Genomic DNA, 20,772 nt, shown 5'->3' on the forward strand with positions numbered 1-20,772 from the left:
AGCTCCGACGATCTCGAAATCCATCCGCCACCGTCCGTCAACCCGTCGCCACCGAGCTCTCCGTCAATCCCCGAAACGGCACGGAAGAGCGACCTCTACCGGACGCCAACGAAATCCGATAATCCCAAATACAACCGCGAATCGTCTCGCGGCCCGACTCACCACTCGGCCACCGACACCACCACCGCGACGTCACCAACCAACTCACACCATTACTCGCACCACGAATCACACAGCTCGCCATGACTCACACCATGACTCAACACCGCCTAGCTCCGCTCCCCAACTGTCAATCAAACAGATCCTGATGTGATGTCACTTCCTGCTCCCTAAGCTCCGCCTAGTGTGTGTAGATCTGCTCTCACTATACTACTGCTGGCTTATATAAGATGCTGTCTCTTAGTTGAACATGTCATTTGCAATTAAGCCAAATAATGCAGTGGGAGTAGCAATGACATCTTTAACAAAACGAACCATTTCCAGAGTTACAATGGGAACTTCACAAAGTAAACGAAATAGAAACGAATCTACAAGATAATTCCAAGATGACTGGGCCCTGGAATATGCATTTATCTTTAGGCATGGCAAACCACAATGTTTATTGTACTAGGAAACGGTTTCCGCTAACAAGAAGACGAACATCAAATGCCATCATGAGACGAAACACAGAAAGTTTACTACTACATTTCTACTGAGATTTGTAGCTAGACATCAAAAGTTAGATAAACTTCAAAAATCACTAAATTTTTTAGAACATATGCTAGCTTCTTTCATAGCTGCTGATAAACGTGCTACAGAAGCTTCTCTACGAGTGTCAAAGATTCCAGCAAAAGCAATGCTTCCCTATTCTCATGCTGAGATTGTAAATAATGCATGGTTGAGGCTATGGAACTACTTTTTCCAGATAAGCATGATGTGATTGGTAAAGTCAAGGCAATACCACTTTCTAAGAAAACTGCTACTGGTAGAATTAAAAGCATTTATGATTATCTCAGTATGACTTTGCTAAACCATTTAGACCTGGCAGATTACTTTCCAATCGCTATTGATGAATCTACTGATATAATGGGTTTAGTTCAATTAGCAGTTTCTGTAAGGTATGTAAGCTACTGTGTGTACACTAACAACTGGCAATGTCATTTTACCATGCATTTGCAAGCTGAAATCATACAAGTGCATTTTTAAAGACAGTAAAGAGAGAACTTAACTCCAAGTAGAAAAAGATGCACCTATTTTGTGATATTTGTTTCCAAAATACTAACCCACACATTTATACTACATGCTTCTTTATAAAGCATCAGCATGTTTCTTTATAAAGCATAGTATAATTCTTTAGTCCTATACCCTGTGTTACATATTCTTTGATGGTAAAGAAAGGAAGGAGGGACTTCTTAATTTGGTTGAATTAGAAGGAGAAACCAATGGCCAGGCTATCTATGATGCCCTCGTTAAAGGACTTGATAATATGAAGATAAATCTCCACAAATGCATATCTGTAACAATAGATGGCGCTCCAACCATGGTTGGAAGAGAGCAAGGTGTCATAGCTAGATTGAAGAAGGATATGTCATTAATGCTAGCATTCCAATGCATCATCCACCAAACTGTTTTATGCGGAAAACTAAATGATCACTTTCAACAACTAATGTGTAAGGCTATGAAGATGATCAATTTCCTCAGAAATCGATCAGCTCTCAGACACAGAAACTTAAGAAAGTTTCTCAAAGAAAGCGATGCCATTAGTGAAGATTTGCTAACATAAAATAACATTAGATGGCTAAGTAAGGAAAATGTTCTGTCAAGGTTGTGGAGTATTTGTCAGGAGCTAACCTCATTTTTAAATACATGCACAAGCCTGATTGCAAAACAGTTTCAAGAGATGATGAACTCTTCTAAAGATATGAGTGACCTCGCCTTCTTTGTTGACATCTGTGGCCATTTGAATGATCTGAACCTCAAGCTTCAAGGAAAGAACAAAACTATCATTGATACACTACCAGCTGTTTAAGCCGTCTCCCATAAGTTGGAATTGTTTCTAGTGTATGTGTAAGATGATATGCTTCACTTTCCTACTCTAAAAGCATTTTTAGATGAGGATGAACAAATGGCCTCTTGTACAGCTGATTACACTCACTTTATAGAAAAGCTTCAACAAAAGTTTAACAATCGGTTTAGTCAGTTTCACTCTTTGAAACACATCATAAAACTCATAAAAGCACCTCAAATGGCAAAGCCTAATGGAGAGTGGGTTACTCAGTTGCCATTAAAGTGTGTTAATGCCTCATCTCTGCAACTGGAGTTGCGTAACCTCAAAGGTACAGATATAAATGAAATTGAGGAGGGCTTCTACTTGAAAGCTTCAACAAAGGCTGAATATCCACAGCTTGCTCAACTAAAAAGATAGTGGTACACTGTGTTTGCTGCTACATATACATGCATATGTGAATCAGCATTTTCATACATAAATAATATCCAGAGCAAGTTGAGATCCACTTTGACTCAAGATCACTTGTGTCAGCTCCTAAGAATAGCATGCTGCAGTAGAGAGCCAGATTACCAAAAGATAATGAGCAGCCATAAACAATTCTATAAATCTCACTAAACTTCAAGTTATACAAAGCTCTTTAGGCTCACTTCAACATTATTCAATGCTATAGTAAAAGTATTCTAATAAATAAATTTAATTACAATACAACTACCAAGCTTGTATTATCAGTATGAAATGTTATACTGTAATACACATGTTATGCGGCTCTCAAAAATCTTGCAACTTTGAAATTTGACTGTTTGAGAAAAAACTTTGCCCACCCCTGGTCTATGATACAGGCGCAGACTGCTCTGCTTCTCTATGACAAATGTTCAAGCTTATATAGCGGGTAGCCCCCCTCCCCCCCTCCCCTCTCATTACACTCAATTGGACTGGACTTGATTCGGCTTGGTTCGGCCCATACATACAATCCAACACAGTATTTTATTGATAGTATTGTAAAAGTACCAAATCAGCGTATTTACTAAAATTACACCGGTAAACTATAACCTGATCAACTGCATGCAGTATGCATTAATATTTCATTGACCAACAAGAAGCATTCAAACCAAAACTTCAAACCACTACATATATAAAATACTATCACCAGTGCCTAAATTAATTGTTGCTTTTACTGTCATAACCATGATGCCTTGGTCGTAGCAAACGGCTACGTAGTCACTGTCCTTCAGACAGGCAATATACCATGGTTTACCTAAATGGTCATCCAGATCTAACATAAGGGTAAATCTTTCAGTCTCCCACATGTTGATGGTGCCTGCAATACAAGCTATTGGTGTCAGAGATGCAGTCAACAAGAGCTCCTCAGGTACACATGTTAATAATCTAATACCTAGAGCTGTCGTTCGACTGACATATTTCACATGCAGTTTTAGGGCTTCATTTAGAGATCCTTGGAGATAGGTTTATGACAGACAACAGTTACTGTAGAGTAGGTTTATGAGTGAAATAGAATAATACTAAATTATATATTATGTTACTTAATAGTAAAGGGCTCACATTGTATACCACTGGCCATATTCTTGTTGCAAATGATACTAAATTATATATTATGTTACTAGATAGTAAAGGGCTCACATTGTATACCACTGGCCATATTCTTGTTGCAAATGATACTAAATTATATATTATGTTACTAGATAGTAAAAGGCTTACATTGTATACCACTGGCCATATTCTTGTTGCAAATGATACTAAATTATATATTATGTTACTAGATAGTAAAGGGGCTCACATTGTATACCACTGACCATATTCTTGTTGCAAATGAAGAAACAATAACTAATCATGTCACAAGCTAAACAAACAGAACAATAAATATAAACAAATATATCACGAAAGTGTAAAATAATAGATTTCATATTCAAAGATAAGAAAAAACTATGCATTTCAGATTAAAATATAAACACAGGACCGATGTCCTTACAGCGCTAGCAGCATGGCAAACAGCAATAATACTAGATCTAGACTAGGCGGCAACCACTATATGGTACTTCGTTAGTAAGTATTATCATATGTACTGCTGTAAGTAAATATCTTACCATACTTATCCTTTCTACTGTTGAGAAACTGAAGTGGTGTGTGACACCACTTCAGTTTCTCAACAGTTCTAGTTACGTACTTTATATTGAGGTCACTTCAATGATTACACACATATTTAGAAAAAGTCTGATTAACTTGTATTACTTAGATATCCAACACTTAGTAAAGCTTATGTAGCCAATCTAACATAATAGGTGCAAATTTCCACTACTATGTAATAACTAAATATGCTAGTTTTTTTAACTTTTTATATGTTAAAAGATCAACAGAGATGTATATGACCGGACTACTTTGTGTGATGAAACCGCGAAAGCTGCACAATACATAATTGTACGTATTGTTAGGTGGCCTTCAAAGTTGAATTTAAGCGTTTGCGTGGTCTAGATGTGAATGTGACAAAGATATAAAATGGAATTGTTTTAAAATAGGAGACAATTGAATATAAACAGTTATACCTTCATATTGTACTCACCATTTGCAGCTCCAGTGAGAAAGATGTTCGCTACCGGATGGCATGCAACGCTCAAGATCTTATGGGTATGTTCCAGTGTTTTGATACATGTCTGGTTCTAGAATAGCGGTTAATATCTATAGTGTGACGACTGTTTTTATTTTATTACTGTCAGCACTTATAATAGACAAAAACAGAGACGATGCAGAACAGAAAATAAGAACATGCGAATAGCTGAAATATTTAATACAGTGAGTAAAAACTGTCGACCGGTCTCTTGCTTTCTTAAAAATGCTGCTAATAATTAACATCGTGTAAGGAAGTTCTGCTTCATATGTTTGCTGAAAGATACTTGTAAGAATGACAAGTAAAGGGAGCTTACCTCATAGTCCCAAACTTTGCAAGTTTTATCTTCCGAACCAGATACTAAGAAAAATCTACCAACTCTATCGTAAAAGTCTATCGCAGTCACTGCCTTCTGATGGCCCTCCAAGGTGAAACAGGATGTGGGAGAATCTAGCAGCCATAACTGTAAAAGGCTAGTAATCTGTTTAACTGCACAACTAACTAGTATAGGATAGTCAACAGTTCATGGCAGCTCGTGCCAATATCTAACTATATGAGACGGACTATATTTGTAAAGCTGTTTAACCATCAGTTTCAACCCTGTTGTTCAACTAAGGCGTATGATAGAGTGTGGATCCATAATGTTTTTTTCACTAGAGCTTTCCTATTTACTTTTGCTAAGAGCAAACCTTGTGAGTCAAAGTTAACTAATGTTCCCACTACTGATGAAGAACAATGACCAAATTTGGTAAATTACAAATATATGAGTCATGAACTCTATACTAGCAACATCTGTAGACACAGTTTCATTAACCTGCTCAAACTGCCAGTAGAGTCAGCTATTTCATAAAATTGTAAAGTGTCCTCAGAGACCACATGACGATAGTTCACTAATCTAAAAAGCAAGGTTGTTCCAAAAACTTTGGTCAGCTATGCTTTTTATTTATTTTAATAACAGCGCATTTTAATCACATTATCTTTCTATATACTAATATAATAGAACACTTTTTAATTTAAATTAAACTCCTTGTTATAGGATAATTAAAAGGTTATTTTCAATTTTGCCGCTTTCTTACATTATACTTGTATAACATAATACAGCTTAACATTGATATAATGTAACATTATTTTTAATTTGATTAAAATTAGACTACTACAGATAACTAGTGAATTTGTGTATCGGAATACTTAATGGAACCTCAATTATTATAAAGTGAACTAACTTAATTAATTTTTTTCTTAGGTTAGCAAAACATGACCATTTTATTCCCATATTTGACAACAGGATCAGACTCAAAATGCTTACTTGGAGATTCCTAGTCTGTGCTAGGTTGATGTGTGGAAACTTGAGATAACATTTAAACATATAACTTAGAAAGGTCAATGCATGTACTATAATCTTTGCAGATGACATACTTGTACATCATTTAGGATTGGCTGAGAGACTGTCACCAGGTTGGTACATAACCGTAAGGAGCTACTAACAGCGCTCGGCACCCAATCATGTCACACTAGATCTTTGGTAAAATCTCATTGACCTCACACATGAAACACGTCAAGGTCAATGACCTCACACATGAAACGTGTCAATGTCAGTGACCTCACACATGAAATGTGTTAAAGTCAGTGACCTTGACACATCTTATGTGTCAAGGTCTGTCAACAGTCTTTAACCCTAGAGCTGTTAATTAAGCTTCTTTGTTAACTGATAAAGATTACACTAAACATTGGACTGTATATGACATGAGTGAGTGTACAATAGCATGATACAAAAGGAAGATTGTATATTCAAGGTGTTGGATGAATTTGCCATGAAAGACTAATAGTTGCTTTAAGTCAAGTTAACATTCAGATGAATCATGTTGTGCTATACTATGATGATATGAATTTGATTTATTGCATGCAAATATAAGCAGATGTTTTATATCAGCAACTAGGCCACACCTAAAGTTATTCACTCAAGCAAATGGATATATTACAGTCTTTCAAACAAACAACTAGTGAAATATATAGTTTGGTATACTGATAAAATATAATCGAAACTGCTCTCACTTATTGGTCAGTTTTGTTAGTTTTTTACTATTCACTGTTGCTATTGGTTACATAGACATGTAGGCCTCCTACCTTAGGTTTTAAGCAACCTGGTGGAAAATTGTAGTTAACATTCTATAAATCATTAAATATAAAGGAAAACAGCTGCACATAACAGAAGCTTAGAACATCGACAAACCTTAATTTTCTTGTCTCGCGAGGCACTAGCAAAAGTTTTTCTGTCTGCAGGATTTATTCTTATCTTTTCAACATAACAACTGTGTTCTTTAAACACCTGAGTACATGCCCATTCTAGCTCCCAGTTCCACAGTTTGATCTCCTCATCTGCAAGCCACGGATTGAAGTCATATGAAATGAAATTCATTTTAGTACGGTATTTAGATTTGTTGTGACTAAATGTAGAAATGGAATATAGAGCTGTATTAATGAACATAATATACATCAGTTCATTTTGGCAAAAGATCTTTGAAAAACGACAGCCATAGGACTGCTATGTAAAAACAGCAGCCATAGGATTGCTATTTAGAAACAGCAGCCATAGGACTGCTATGTAAAAACAGCAGCCATAGGATTGCTATGTAAAAACAGCAGCCATAGGATTGCTATGTAAAAACAGCAGCCATAGGATTGCTATGTAAAAACAGCAGCCATAGGACTGCTATGTAAAAACAGCAGCCATAGGATTGCTATGTAAAAACAGCAGCCATAGGACTGCTTTGTAAAAACAGCAGCCATAGGATTGCTATGTAAAAACAGCAGCCATAGGATTGCTATGTAAAAACAGCAGCCATAGGACTGCTATGTAAAAACAACAGCCATAGGATACCTATGTAAAAACAGCAGCCATAGGATTGCTATGTAAAAACAGCAGCCATAGGATTGCTATGTAAAAACAACAGCCATTGGACTGCTATGTAAAAACAGCAGCCATAGGATTGCTATGTAAAAACAGCAGCCATAGGATTGCTATGTAAAAACAACAGCCATAGGATACCTATGTAAAAACAGCAGCCATAGGACTGCTATGTAAAAACAGCAGCCATAGGACTGCTATGTAACAACAGCAGCCATAGGATTGCTATGTAACAACAGCAGCCATAGGATTGCTATGTAAAAATTCCTTCTTTACTTCAGCTTATAAAAAGATGAAACAAAAGCTGAATGTAACTTCAAAGCTGTAAACTAGATGAATATTCATAGAAAGAGTTTCTGTAGTCTTGCTACGTTAACACACTTTGATGGCTTCTGTAAACCGTGGCTTAAAATGGTCAAATATACTTGTATTATTCAATATGTGTCCATGACAAGAAATACACAAAGGATATAACAGTTAGTAGTTTATGTTGGTTGCCTAGCAACCAAAACTCTTAATGATAATACAGTTATATTCTAGATAAGAGATTAAGGTATCTTATAAGAGTACAATATGACAAGCATGAACATAGCTTACCACCAGCAGTTAACAAATAAGGATGTGTTGGGTGAACTGCTATGCTTGTCACAGGGTTCGCGTGAGCAGCGATTTCTTTTAATTTTCCCAAAGTGCTGTGTTCTCGGATACAGAGATAGCCAAGATCCTTTAAGAATTATTGGTATGGAGAATAGTCAGGTAAGACACATTTGCTATTGAAAACAGGAATATACTGGGACTGTTGCCATAGCTGATACCATTGGTCTCCCCATTCGGTCTCACCATTTGGCCTCAAAAATCAGTTGATTACTATTATTACTATCGTACAATCAACAGATTCTGAAAAGAAATAAAATGATTCTAGAAGGTTGTAGTATATCAAAAACAACTTCTCTGCACTTTTCACTAGCGGTTTCAAGATCCTAAGCTGGTACTAAAACCTGCTAATGATAGAGCTTTCTGCTCTGATAAGATTAGTAATTGAGTCTGTAGGACTGAGCACTTTATGGCTCTGTTTTCCTCTTTCTTGTTCTCTTGCCCTCCCTCTCCCTCCTTCTCTCTCCCCTCCTCTCCGATAGGAAAAATTATCCCCATCTTCTTCTCTAGCAGAAATATTTTGTAACCAACTGCTTGGAATAGAAACCAACTGCTTGGAATTTTTAGCATAATGCAGACATTGACCTCTTCAGATATATTTGAAACTGACCAATTATATTTATTAGTCTACAGATGAATTTTAATTAAATACTTTTATGAACTACTTGAATTCTGTAAACTCCTACAAATTTTTATGCAATATAGCTTGGAGTCGTCCCACTTATGAGATACACAAGTACAATCAATGAAGCCCTAGACAACATAAACCATACTTACATCGCCTATCGCTATCCAGTCCTTCCTCGTTACAAAAAATGCTGCCCTCAGTGGTACACTCACTTCTGTATGAACTTCTTTCATCAAATCCTGCAATTTGAACAAAACACATTATGTGAATTACATTTAAAGTTATCTGTTGATACAAGTTGGCAACCATCTTATTAACCTGCGTTTTGATGTCCCAGATGCGAACAACACCATCAGCTTGACTAGTCAGCAGCAAGGGCTTTGTGGGGTGCAGATCAGCACAAGCAACTACGTAAGATCGCCGGTAAAAGAATCTTCTAGGATCTACACTCAACACCTAAAACAAAATGGAAGTAATGAAATACATACAGACTTACTGATGATATCATGTTCATGATTTTTATTGTAACAGTTTAGCTTGTTTTTCAAGGAAATTTTATTGAAGTTCGTGTCATGATTTTCAAAACTAATCATCTTTGTGATTTGTTTTACATACGTGCTTTTTAGCTTCAGCTTTTTAGCAAAGTTTAGACAGTGTTGTGACTTTTGTAAGAATGGTAAAAGTTCCATTGAAGCTCATAGCCTGTACCCGTACCTTCTAATGCAATAGTAAACATTGGAAAGTGCATCAGAGGCTTCCTTAAAACTGTATAGTTTGTAGGCTACATATGTGAGCAAATATACGGAATCTTAGTGTTCTCTATTTAAGAACTTTTGAAGCTGGGAATTTATTTCATAATACAAATACTTGGTGAAAAATCATTGAAGTTGAGTTTAACTTGTTTTACATTGCTAAACAGTCAGCAGGTAAATTTACAAGTTCAGACTCTCAACAGAACTTTTAAGTCAGCCTTCATTTGCTGCTTTTAGCACATCAGTTAAGTGTACGAATGCTGATTTATTAATATAAGTTTTATTTGAATAGAGTCCATAGAATGTGAACTTTTTAGCAAGTTCAAACATGTCAACACAGTCCCCAGAATGGCAATTATTTATTAAATTCAAACATTTGACCACAATCTTCAAACTGACATTTTTATCAAATCTACACATGCCTATACACCCAGATTGAAAACTTTCCATCAGATCTAAATGTTTGAATTCTTTTCTAATAGCAGAATTCTATTTTTAAATGTATATGTGTATATCAGCTTTAACATACACATATGCTGTCGATGCTGGCAATACACAAAAAAATTAATTAGTAATTAATTATTAAGTAGTCAGTATTTAAAAATAATATTACGAAAATATATATATACTTGAAAATATTATCAAGTGGTAATGCTATTAGATAACACAGGTATAACTGAATATTATCGGGTAGTAATGCTATTAGATAACACAGGTATAACTGAATATCATCAAGTAGTAATGCTATTAGATAAAACAGGTATAACTGAATATTATCAAGTAGTAATGCTATTAAATAAGACAGGTATAACTGAATATTATCAAGTAGTAATGCTATTAGATAACACAGGTATCACTGAATATTATCAAGTAGTAATGCTATTAGATAACACAGGTATAACTGAATATTATCAAGTAGTAATGCTATTAAATAAGACAGGTATAACTGAATACTATCAAGTAGTAATGCTATTAGATAACACAGGTATAACTGAATATTATCAAGTAGTAATGCTATTAGATAACACAGGTATAACTGAATACTATCAAGTAGTAATGCTATTAGATAACACAGGTATAACTGAATACTATCAAGTAGTAATGCTATTAGATAACACAGGTATAACTGAATATTATCAAGTAGTAATGCTATTAAATAAAACAGGTATAATTAAATATTATCAAGTGGTAATGCTATTAGATAACACAGGTATAACTGAATATTATCAAGTAGTAGTGCTATTAGATAACACAGGTATAACTGAATACTATCAAGTAGTAATGCTATTAGATAAAACAGGTATAATTAAATATTATCAAGTAGTAATGCTATTAGATAAAACAGGTATAATTGAAATATCCAAACTTGCTTTTGAATAGTTAGTTTCTGTCCTATTCTTTTGTCAGCAAAACATTGCCAAAGGTCATGAACTATGCTGAGTCTTTATATATAAGCAACAAGTTAGTGTAGCTGAACATTTTGTTGATTGTGTTTGTCTCCTCTTGCTGCTTTCTAATTTACCTCAAAGCTTTTTGCTGCTATGAGATACCATTTGTGTTTCTTAATAACAGTGTCATTACATAACAGTGTAGGAACTGCAGGTAGGATGAGTGTTATGAAATGCAAGTGGTTCTTACGTCATAGCCAGTTGAAGCAGATGTTGCCATATTACTTGACCATCTAAGTTTGCCCAGACACCTGCAAGAAACAATAAAAAAGGCAAAAGAAAATTCTCAATAGAATATATTCAATAGCAGGCTACACTATATGTCAATCGTGAGTCACAGTATTATTTGGTTAAACTAATACAAACTTACACCAAGCTAAATAGTTGGACCTGAAATGAAAAATATTTTTTGAAGAATTAACAAACTGATGTCATCACATCAAGAACTTCAAAACAAACATGTGTGAATGTCAAGGACAAAGTATTACAAAATGTGTTGTTCCTAAAGTGCAGTTCCTTGTAGAGTCATAAAGAGTTAAGTGTCACAAATACAGGTTTTACCTTAGGCGTGTATCAGCCTGTTTTAAAGTGTCACACCATTCTAAAAGACAATGATTTATCAGCTAGTCTATTTTTGGTTGATTATGAAAGAGTCATGTGAACAAACACGCAAAATCTGTAAAAAATTGGTCTAGGATAGAAAACTTTGTTTTTTATTCTGATTGTTCATATAAAAATGTCAAACCAATGCAATGTTGTTATGATACCCTCCGTAACAATTAGCATTTTATAAACCAGTGTGATATTTAACACCTGGTGTACTGCCTATCAATGACCATAAAGTCAAGTGAATAACATTAATTTAAATAGGCAACATTTACTATAGATTACTCAGCTCCTTTGCTATATGCAAGTTCTGGATCGCAAAATGTCATTCAGAATTTACGGTGGAGTTTCAGTAGATATAAGCAATATCGGGAGGATAACTTCTGTAAAAAGCAGTATTTGAAAATTGAACATTTCCTAAAGCTGATGATAAAACTTAGACCACTGCCTTAATGTGTTTAAATATTTATCTTTATCAGACAATTCAGTACAACAAATAGAATAGTCAACATTAGTAAATGTAATACAAAGGTTTATTAGGTATATATCAATAATAAACATGATATAACTAGTAAGGTTTACTTACTATCCAATCAAAATTTACATGTAGATGGATGTGTTCACATATATCTGGGTTCTGACTAGCAGCTCATTATTAGCAACTAGTATTATAGATAAAACCAAAATGTTAAATGATGATAACCAAACTCACACGGCACTGCAGGACATAAATTAAAAATTTAACAAATCAGACACCTCTCTGTTTTCCCCTTACATATTCAAAATTACTCTTAGGAGGAATTCCACCCTGGTTGGGAACCCCTGAATTAGACTATTCAATACAACAAAAAGAATAATTAACAATATTAAATGTAATACAAAGCTGTATAAAGTATATATCAATGACAAACATGATATAACTAGTAATGCTGCCACAAATCTGGACTCTTTTTGTAGTCAGCATGAGGGTAAGTTAATAAGTTCCTCATTACATCTTCTTCATCTAAATAAAACTTACTGTTCACAAATATAACAAGTGGATGAACTAAAATAACTTACAAAGTAGGTTATACAAGCGTTTGAAGACTTTTGAGGTAAGATTGTAAGATTGAGGCTTAAATTGTCCAACAATCTCTATAGCACTGGTTTCATAACTTCGCTCAATTGCATTAGTATGGAAAGTCTATAATTCTGAAGCTTTACAACAATTGTCTCGGCTCACAGATAAAGCCTGCTAATCCTCACATGCTATAAATAGCTAAAATTATTGGAGAAACACCTTAAAAATTTTTTTCACATTCTCTAGATAGTATGGCTAATTAGAGAATATGTGGGAGTAAAACACAACATAACACCCAAATAAGACAGAAGTAGAACCAATTCTTTCCAATGAATCGTTGGAACTGTGTTCATCCTAGTGACACCTTGATTTCTACCCTAGTCAGAACATAAGTTATATGACTGTAACTTTAGTGAAAGTTATCTTGTACTCATATCTCTAAACTCATTTAAGTACTACACAGAATATTTATTCATGCACTGGTACGTTCCTGGAATCTTTTAATGATGTTTTTAAATGTAAACAAGCATTATACTATTTAACAAAATTTATTTACACTCTATCAGCTAATAAAATCTCATGAGCTGCAGATAGATACAGACTTGCTATAAATATAGCCTATAAAGTTCGTAAATTTAAAAATCAAACTCTCTTTATATTTGTAGAGATGAATCATTAGCTTCAATTCAATCTGACGAGTTCAATTTTCTCTTTTTAATCTTTTGCTAAGAAATTGCGCAAACTTGGGCAAGAAATAGAATTTAAACGATTCTTTTAGAAGTTAGTGGTACAGTTATTTCTATAAAATACAATACATTATGCAACATAATTGTTCAATCAACTGATGGAATGAAAAGAAGACATTTATTGTAACCTTCCTATCTTGTTCAACATCTGCTTTGCTTCTTAGATGTTTCTGTATTCAATAAGTTGTCAGATATTTCCAAACGATTATTGAGTGATTTGGGATTTTATTTGGGCACATAAATTATTTTTTTATTACCACCAGCATATTTGTCAGATATCGTTTGACACAAACTTATTTGATTAAAATTAAACCAGTTTGTATCTGATTGCAAATAAAAAAGTGATTTGAACTCTGTTATAATCTAACAAAAAGTAATAACTAGAAATTGGATTTAAGCTTTATGTTAAAGGGAGGGTGTCTCAGCCACCCGAGCTGCTGCAATGTTTCATGAGCTGAAAAGACTTATGATGCATGTTGCAAAAAGTTGTGCCATGTAAATACAATAATATTGTATATAATTTTGGGTGCTAAAAAGTTTCATTTAAATTATTTGGAGTTGCCTTCTCAAAGCTTTAAGTGCTTTATTAAAACACAACTCTCGGTGTCACCACTCCATTTATTATGACTAAAGTTATTGAGATCAACTTAACTCAACAATCTTTAGAAAGGGCAGCAACTTATCAACTGCTGTTGAAGATAGAATTGATGTTTCTCAGACTTTTTATCTGGTTACCATTCTTCATAAAAGTTTGTAATAATCTGAGTTTTCTTTTTTGTAAGTAACAAAGTAGTAATAAGGTATTTAGTTTTATATATTTTCTTTCTAAACTATTGTTACCTTAAAATAAATACTGTTTTTTTTTACATACTTGTAGGTTAAAAAGGAACTTGAATATTGCCAGAGTATACTCAAAACTTTGTTTATACTATTATAATTGTAGACTGACAGAAATATAAGCAAGACTTCGATGAGCACTTGGATAGCTTTTTGTGTGACATAGACTTAAAGTTATATTGGTGCTCAGTTATAAAACCCTGTTGTATGTCTATTTTCAATAAAAAAAAGCTGAGTAGTTGTTTTATTCAGTTTTCTGTTTGTTCTTCATAATCTATATATATATAGTTATCTCTCAAACTATATATACATGTATATATATATATATATATATATAGTTGCCTCGCAAAGTTTGTCTCTCTGTCTGTTCGCTTACAAAGAGTAAGCTAAAACTAAATTGTTTTTTGAGAGTCTATCAATTTATTTAAACATATTTTGTGCACCTTATATACTGTAACCTATAAATAAAAATATAACAAAACTGAAAGTTTTCAAACTTTCAAATGTAACAAAGCTGAATTACCATAATGCATTTGGTTAGGTGGTGGACTACGGAATGGAAAATATCAAGTTCTACTTAAAAGTGGGCTACAGGATTGCATAAGGCCAACAATGGTAGATAATTCTTTTGTTATGTATATTATATGACTGTCTCTGATGAGCATATCACTGATTACCACACCCATCAAAAAAGGTTCATGCTGATTCTTCAGAAGCTGTCAATTAAGATTCTGTTACACGAGTTGGCATTTTGTTTGATTTGCTCTGTTTATCAACAAGAGATAACCGCTAAGTCTATGCTCTTCTAATGCACAATGTTGCTGTTGAAAAACACACCATCATCAACATATCCCGAGCTTTTAGATTCGAGAAATAAAAGTATATTCCCACGACCAAACACGAGCGAAGCGATTGTTTGGGAGCTTTATTATAAATGCATATGCGCACACAACTCTCAGAAAAATTATCCGTCAACAGCTGTTACCAAACTCTTGTACCGAAATCCAATCAAGAAATTTAACTATTTTTGTGTAGAGTCGTTTAAGTACAATAATGATACAAAACACATACAAACCTATTTAAATATGTTACCAAGTTTTTGAAAGGTTGACGCAATATCCTAAAACTAACCCATCTGATCGGATTATACATAAATAGACAGATTAATTTGGCCTAAAATTGCCATTAAAACTTGACGAGCCTTTTTAAATCAAAATTAAGACCGGCCAACGAAACGCCGATAAAGCTGTGCAACAGATTGTAGAACCATTGAGTCATGCGCATTTTACGAGAAAAACGTGCACATTTCACCAGTCTATGGGATTGTCCAATTGCCGAAGGTTTCTGTAATTAACGTAGATGTACCGAAAAGTAATCGCTTCTTTTTGCCGATTCTACCGGACTCTGACATTTTGGACACTTATAATGAGTACTTTGGTATTCCAACTGATGTCTAAAGCAGTGAAAGTAAAGGAAATGGCGATGATATTTTTCTAACAATTCTTATAAACTTATTACAATATTTAATTGTAAGAATAATTATTTGATTTTATACGATTATTATAAGATTTAGTTATAAGAATAATCATTCGAATTTACAAGATTGAAGTATATAGCGACTGATGGTGTGCAATATGTTACTGTTATTATTTTTCTAAAGATTTTGTTGATGATACTGTGGCTGTGCCCAATATCGTGGTACTGCCAAGCCATTTTTAATATCTGCAAAATTAAGTAATAGGCCTACATTTTCCTATAGATATACATCTATTTCTATGACAACCAGCTAAAATCTGTTTAGATTTTTAAATTCAGCATAATTTTTTAGAAATAAATACAGAAATCTAGATAAATATCACAACTTCTTGATATTGGTTGCTATGACCAATGATATACAGCCCCCCAGCCTATGTATATTACACAGCAGCTTGCCATTTTACTTCTAATATTGCATTTCTCCTATTGCAAGGAAGAGATATAAACATATAATCTTTTCCTTTCATTATTGCTGTTTGTTGTACATAATAACACCCAGTACATTACAGCTACCATTGCAGCTATCATTACAGTTCTCCTATTGCACTGCAGTGCCATTTGACTGCTAATATTGAACTTCTCAACTGGTAGTACCCTTTCCTTTTCCATTATCACTTTGGTCGTGGGTTGTATGACAGGGGAATTTCTAGTTATAAAATAATTCGGGAAATAATATTAAGTTTTGAGGGGAGCTTATGTGTTAATGGATGACATCAATAACTTGTCCTAATTTTATTTTACTACTCGCCTCATGCCTTGTAAAAATAAATTGATGGTGTCATGTTAAATACTAAGCTTTTGAAGTCAATTTGCAAGGAAAAATGGTAAATAAAACCAAAAACCTTACTAAAATCCAAAAATATAAGAGCTACTGGCTCATTTTTTAACTTGAAACGTTGACATTCTGAAACGCTTTAATAAATGAAGTCAGTGCATCATAAACTTCTGGTGAAAGTCAGTTTGACAATTATAAACTAAAATACTTGATGACTAGCATTTGTGTAAGTACACGACTGTTACAAAATAGTTAAAACTGAGAAAGGCCATTGTATTGAATGATAATCTTCTGAGTAATTCAATCAAAGGTTTAGCAATGAGGAGAATTCCTCCAGTCAACAGTCTCACTCGAATGAGCAGTTTCCTATATTAGTAAATATGTATGTATACTAGTAACCATAATTTTGATCAACCCAGACCTGCAATGCCACATAACTGTGAAATATGTGTTGACCAGAAATTTACTTCAATCACAATAATGTATGATTTGCCCAATATGTAGTATAACTTATAATTTCAAGCCAAATGTTATTCAGATGTGTTGAGGTGATTTATTTTAGTCGAACAAGACGCTAGGACCAGAGTGAAAACAAAAGCCTGAAATCATGAAAGAGTTAAAGATTGTGATACAAAGTAAAGTGCAACAAGTAACTACAAATAAAAGACTTGAAAAAGATGTAAAGAAGCAATAGCCAATGGTAGTGAAAGGGTTAAACACAATAAAGCAATTTATCGGTAAACTGTTCGCTCAGCTAATTTATATAGCATATTCTAATATCAACGAAATGCGTTGCACTCAGGTTCTGCATTGACAGCTATCAGTGTGCTGCCTTCATCATAACCAATAAGGAAGTTGTTGCTGTTAGTTAAATATGCAATACACCCTATTCTACCTAGGCCATACGTAAGAGTTCTCTCACAGTTGAACGTACTAACATGCCAAATCTTTACAGTACCTGTAATATAAAATATAAGAATAAACAAAATCACCGAATTTGACATAAAAAATGAACGCTGACTTTTTAAGTGTGTCAAGTTTGTAATATACTATCTAAGAATGGAACTTACTAACAACACATGGTTATTGTTTGGCGAGTTATCAAAAGCCGGAAACAGGCTATTATATATTAACGAAATCAAAATCAAATAATTAATAATATGTTAATCATCGAGTTCAACTCAACTAGTGATACTAATGAGTATATTACTAGTGAGAGTTCACCTCAACTAGTGATGTTAATGAGTATACTACTAGTCAGAGTTCACCTCAACTAGAGATGTTAATGAGTATATTACTAGTCAGAGTTCACCTCAACTAGAAATGTTAATGAGTACATTACTAGTCAGAGTTCATCTCAACTTGAGATGTTAATGAATATATTACTAGTTAGAGTTCACCTCAACTAGTGATGTTAATGAGTATATTACTAGTTAGAGTTCACCTCAACTAGAAATGTTAATGAGTATATTACTAGTTAGAGTTCTCCTCAAAGCTGAACTTTTTATCTTTTAGTCTTTTTGTTGCGGTAGAGCAAATTCTGCTTAACAGTGACTTAGCTTCAGCATATGGTGACTACTCACCACTAATGTCTTATATTCAGTGTTGGTAAATATACTATTCAACTCTGAGTTAAAATTCTGTTGCATTATCTATCCTCATGTTTGTATCAATGGTTGAGCTACGTGTTATGGTTACATCTTTACATATGGCTACCGAGATGAATACACAACTTTTTTCGAACTTTAAAAGTTACCTTCGATTGCTACTACCACTGAATATTTTAACTTATCATTGCCAAGATGTCTTAATAATGTAATAGGAGAAATTCAGTTGCATCCCATGTTTTGTTCTTTTAAAGCTAAATGCTTTAAAAGTAGCCTAAAGTTAGTAGTTTGATGTTGGAAAGCTCTAATGTCCTTACTTAACCTTTACATGTGCTAAATGACCAAACATGTAAATGAAAACAGTTCTAACCAAAGTTCTCTCCAGCTAAAAACTGTGAGGTTATTAAAACTTGTGAGGTTGTTAAGTTAACTGACTGATGATTTCAAACTAGATTTTAACAAATCTACCATTTGTTTTAGCCAGTATTAAAAATTGCTACCATTTATTTTATTTGTTTTAATTTATTTAAGAATATATAAAACAATCCAAGTGCTGGTAAAGCATGTAGTGTTCAACAGGTAACTTCTCGAGATTCTACAGCACTGCTTAATAAAGATAACGCAACTCTTAAAATGTGTTGTAAGATGAACCTATTCAGTTTTTGCTGCTTGAAACTAGTTTAAAATAGAATTTTGGAATATTGCGGTTCAAACTAGGAACCTATGTGTTATGTTGGTTTCATAGGTATGTAGTTTAATACGAGTTGTAGCTACAAAGTGTTTGCCTGGCCAGGCCTAAAAGATATGTTATCTACTTGATTTCTCTACTTGTAAGAACGATCCTTGCGCCCCGTTCTCATGCGCATTTGTGATAGTATATTTATAGTCTTTAATAAAAGATAATTAGTAACTGGCACAACAAGATATGCATGTTAAATTTTTTAAAAATAACTAGTAAAGCAGCATATGTATATATATAAATCTCAAAGCTTGTGTGTATGTGTGTCATTCGGTATGTTTAGCTATAGCTATTAAAATATCGAAATGCTAAATCCATATCACAGAAGATCTGATCTCAGAACTTCCCATTCCCGAAACAATGCACTAAATCATTGAGCTACACGAGTTTCATTGGGTCATATGAGTCGGTAAGTGGGTGAAAATACACATAGCGCTATGGGTTATGCAAGTCATTAAAGCTTGCTCTCACTGCTCTTATTAGTAAGTTACTAGCTTACTCAAATTAGCCATTGGGATTGTGCCAGGCTAATGGCAAGTGTCAGAAAACTACATTACCTGTCAGTCTTTATAAGCTGATTTTTAATACCTGTGCAATGCCGGGCATTTTGCTAGTTCTAGTAATATACCAGATTTTCAGGTCAAGTGAGGCAAAGTTATGATATATCCAAAAATGCCTACATATAGTGCTAAACCTAGTTTTAGTCACCCAATTTTTCACGTCGAGCATAATCATAGCAAGATAGCTCTTTTGGTAGCTGTCATTATAAAGCACTTAAAAGTTGACTTGCAACACAATTCACATTACCGTTATTTGATATGAAAAGATTCACCATGTCTTACTCTGTTGTGTTGTAGGTGCAGAATATGTGGAAAGGTGATTACAAGCTCTTAAAAGCTCAAAAACAAAAAGCCGCCGTAGAGTGGAATCTCTTTATTTCGATGACGTTGCCACAAAATTTGGTTATCGTCTTGTCACGTATGTTCTCGTACGGCGATTTTCTGTTCGTTTTTGAGCTTTTAAGAGCTTGTAATCACATTTCCACATATTTGGCACTTACAACGCAACAGAATAAGACATGGTGAATCTTTTGATACCAAATAACTATAATGTGAATTTTGTTGCAAGTCAACCTTTAAGGTACATATCATGTGTAAGTGTCACCACTCACCATTCTAAACTGGGCAGCTACAAAAAAACCAAATAGGCTATATCAAATAACAGTGGCCAAAATTATGCAAAGATACCAACTTAACAGCATTGTATTCTAAAACCAATGTTCAGTTGAAAATAATATGACACTCGTGTCCTTTCTTTTACTCAAGCACTCACCGTCTTCAGATCCAGAGAAAACTACAGGTAGCGTCGGATGGAATGCAACAGAGGTGACATTCTTAATGTGGCCCTCTAGTGTCCATATGCATGTCATGCTCTAAAATAGTTAGTAACAGTTACGGTTGAGGTTGTTGCTAGAATTAACTGACGCAATATTCGAATAAAGTAAGCATAAGAACAAATGTACTTAGATTTCATTCACAATAGATATCTACTGTTAAAAAGCAAAAGAGATTAATGTTATCAATGTAACACAAATCTCAATAGAGTAAAAGTTGTTTTTTCCTGACACCAATTAGTAGCATAAAACATCAGGTTATTGCCAATGAGGTATCTAGTAATGTAGACTACCTTTGAGTTATGAATAAAAAATTTGTTTTACACATTCTCAGTTTTGAGAGCTCTGAACCGGTGAACCGCTGAACCGCTGAACTGCCGAGCATTACAAGCTGTCTGCTAAAACATGCTGGCTAGTATTTGGATTCGTAATTAAAGTTTGAAATGGTCACCATATATTTTTAACAAAACTATACAGAT

General features: G+C 34.0%; 1 protein-coding gene across 1 annotated transcript; it reads right to left on the reverse strand.

Moving 5' to 3' along the window:
• Window positions 1-3,111: 3,111 nt before the first annotated feature.
• On the reverse strand, window positions 3,112-20,329 carry LOC137405013 (uncharacterized). Its single transcript, XM_068091238.1, has 9 exons — window positions 20,233-20,329; window positions 20,072-20,088; window positions 9,113-9,250; window positions 8,944-9,033; window positions 8,110-8,236; window positions 6,838-6,983; window positions 4,924-5,070; window positions 4,563-4,659; window positions 3,112-3,305 (listed from the first exon to the last, which is right to left on the reverse strand). Exons 1-9 carry the CDS (start codon window positions 20,327-20,329, stop codon window positions 3,112-3,114), a joined length of 1,053 nt encoding a protein of 350 aa, XP_067947339.1.
• Window positions 20,330-20,772: the final 443 nt, after the last annotated feature.

Source organism: Watersipora subatra, chromosome 9 (genome assembly GCF_963576615.1).
Source record: "Watersipora subatra chromosome 9, tzWatSuba1.1, whole genome shotgun sequence".
Taxonomy (NCBI): Eukaryota; Metazoa; Bryozoa; class Gymnolaemata; order Cheilostomatida; family Watersiporidae; genus Watersipora; species Watersipora subatra.

Excerpts from the sequence above, each read along its gene's own strand:
- LOC137405013 (XM_068091238.1), bottom strand. The coding sequence starts at position 20,329 with ATGACATGCATATGGACACTAGAGGGCCACATTAAGAATGTCACCTCT. Across the intron at positions 9,034-9,112 it reads TCTGGGACATCAAAACGCAG|GATTTGATGAAAGAAGTTCA; the intron begins GTTAATAAGATG and ends TTCAAATTGCAG. Across the intron at positions 6,984-8,109 it reads TTATTTGTTAACTGCTGGTG|ATGAGGAGATCAAACTGTGG; the intron begins GTAAGCTATGTT and ends CGTGGCTTGCAG.